Source organism: Zonotrichia leucophrys, unplaced genomic scaffold (genome assembly GCF_028769735.1).
Source record: "Zonotrichia leucophrys gambelii isolate GWCS_2022_RI unplaced genomic scaffold, RI_Zleu_2.0 Scaffold_814_22107, whole genome shotgun sequence".
NCBI lineage: Eukaryota > Metazoa > Chordata > Aves > Passeriformes > Passerellidae > Zonotrichia > Zonotrichia leucophrys.
The window spans coordinates 18778-21522 of NW_026993019.1; the positions used below are offsets into that span (position 1 = coordinate 18778).

General features: G+C 53.6%; 1 protein-coding gene across 1 annotated transcript; it reads right to left on the reverse strand.

The window, feature by feature from the left end:
- Positions 1–1456: 1456 nt before the first annotated feature.
- Positions 1457–2389, reverse strand: LOC135441996 (olfactory receptor 14C36-like). The gene has a single exon (XM_064701544.1). It carries the CDS (start codon positions 2387–2389, stop codon positions 1457–1459), a length of 933 nt encoding a protein of 310 aa, XP_064557614.1.
- Positions 2390–2745: the final 356 nt, after the last annotated feature.

Here is a 2745-nt window from a genome sequence, read left to right on the forward strand (position 1 = left end):
TCCCAGCTGATGGGAACAAACTTTCTGGCTGACTGCAGAGGCCAGGACAAAGCTGAGTGGTTCCCCTGGTGTCCCCCGGCCCTTGCTGGACCCAGGGGCTGATGGCATTTGTGCTCCCTCAGGTTCATGTCCCCACAACAACAGCATGGGGGTGCTCCCCCTGCTGTGTGCAATGCAAACAGGGGCTGCTGAGCCAGTGCTGCCGTGGCTGTGCCTGCAAGGATGGGGCACCTGTGTGAGCTGGGGGAGAGGCCAGGGCTGCAGAGGGGGGATGTTGTTGGCAGCTCCATGAGGGCACTCTGGGACGCTGCCCTGGGCTGTCCAGCGCACTGGGGATGGATCAGCCCCTGCTCTGCTGCTCCTTCCTATCTGCCCCAGGGCCCTTGCAGAGCCCCAGCCATGCTGTTTGCCCCCAGCCTGCCCACGGCCAGCCTGGGGCTGCTCACGGCAATTTCTGTGCTGAGCATTGGCCTAGCCGTGTTCTTGAGAGAGCCTGGGTAAAGAGCCTGGAGCCCCCAGGCCCTGGCCTGAGGCGTCAGCGCTGCCCCAGCAGTGCCCATGGCCTGTCCCTGCTGCAGCCCCGGCACTGCCACCCCAGGGCTGTGCCCGGCCCCCAGAGCACTCAGGCCCTGCAGCAACACCAGGGCCACCAGGGCAGCGGGGCAGGGCCACGGCAGCAGCGCTGGCAACACCAAGTGCTGCTGCTGCTGGGCACAGCTGCTGTGCCAGCACTGATCTGCCCCCAGCTCTGCACACAGACATTGCTGCTGCAGCTCCAGAGAAGGCAACAAAAGGGCATCTCTGCAGAAAACTCTGCTGGGACATCCTTTAATTCATTTAATGCCACTGAGATTGCAGCCCCTCATTGACACAGTCTGCGGCCACAGGGAAATTGGAGAGAACCAAAATGAGAAATGGCATCAATAATGACATTTATCTGTGAACAATATAGTGGAGCTTGACAGCTAGTTTACAAGGAAAGCTAAATTAATAGATGAAATAAAAATTGGTTATATGAGTACTTCCTTGCTTATCCATAGCAAGGAAGAAGACAAGGCATCAACATGGGAATAGATTAGAAAAGATAAATGTCATTTTTTTTAAGCTAGAATAGGTGCATACTTAAATGTGTATATGTACCTTATTAAATTTCTGTAAAACTTTTGCCAATTATATTGATGCTAATAGCTTTACTCCAATGAATATAAGAAGTTATTGTGATGTAATTAATGACTTAAGATGATGCTTTGTTTAAAGTATATAAACTAGAGAACACGCAATATAAAAACCTTTTCTTCTTTGACCCAAATCAGGTGTGCGTAGGCCACGTCCAATCCCACAATATCAAACAAGATTAAAAAAGTAAAACAAAGACAAAGAACCTCCAAAATGAAACCAACAAGAAGTATCAAAAATGACTTTTCTTACAAATGATTGGCAGAAATTGGCCAGAAGTTTAACATTTCCTAAACCTTCCAGACATCAGTCTCTGTACTGCAGCCTTGAGCTCCTGGTTCCTCAGGCTGTAGATGAGGGGGTTCAGGGCTGGAGGCACCACCGAGTACAGAACTGAAAGGGCCAGATCCAGGGATGGGGAGGACATGGAGGGGGGTTTCAGGTAGTAAAATACGGCAGTGCTGAGGAACAGAGAGACCACAGCCAGGTGAGGGAGGCAGGTGGAAAAGGCTTTGTGCCGTCCCTGCTCAGAGGGGATCCTCAGCACAGCCCTGAAGATCTGCACATAGGAGAAAACAATGAACACAAAACAACCAAGTGCTAAAGAGATGGAAAAAACAATAACCTTAAGTTCCCTCAGGTAGGAATTTGAGCAGGAGAGTTTGAGGATCGGGGGAATTTCGCAGAAGAACTGGCCCAGGACATTGCCATGGCACAGGGGCAGAGAAAATGTATTGGCTGTGTGCAGAAGTGAATAGAGAAAAGCACTGGCCCAGGCAGCTGCTGCCATGTGGGCACAAGCTCTGCTGCCCAGGAGGGTCCCGTAGTGCAGGGGTTTGCAGATGGACACGTAGCGGTCGTAGCACATGATGGTCAGGACGGAAAGCTCTGCTGAGATGAAGAACACAAAGAAAAAGAGCTGAGCAGCACATCCTGTGTAGGAGATGTTCCTGGTGTCCCAGAGGGAATTGTGCATGGCTTTGGGGACAGTGGTGCAGATGGAGCCCAGGTCGCTGAGGGCCAGGTTGAGCAGGAAGAAGAACATGGGCATGTGCAGGTGGTGGCCGCAGGCTACGGCGCTGATGATGAGGCCGTTGCCCAGGAGGGCAGCCAGGGAGATGCCCAGCAAGAGGCAGAAGTGCAGGAGCTGCAGCTGCCGCGTGTCTGCCAATGGCAGCAGGAGGAAGTGCCTGATGGAGCTGCTGTTGGACATTTCCTGTGCCTTGGCATGGGGATCTGTAAGAAAAGCAATCATAGAATAGTTGGGTTTGGAGAGGACTTTAAATATCCCAGAACATCTTGGGGGCACTTTCCCCCCACTGCCTGCCCAGGGCTCTGCTGCCTGGAGCTGTCCCTGCCAGCAGCTGCTTCCCTGTGCCCAGGGCTGGGCCCTGCCAGTGCTGCCAGAGCCCAGCCCAGCCCTGGGGGCTCAGCTCTGCCCTGCAGACCCCTCCCAGCTCTGGCACTGCCCAGGGGCAGCTCTGGCTCTGCAGGCTCTGATGGCAAAGTCAGAGCAACCCTGAGGAGGCTGGAAAAGTGACACCTCTTCTGCCTCTGAGGGGTCCTGTG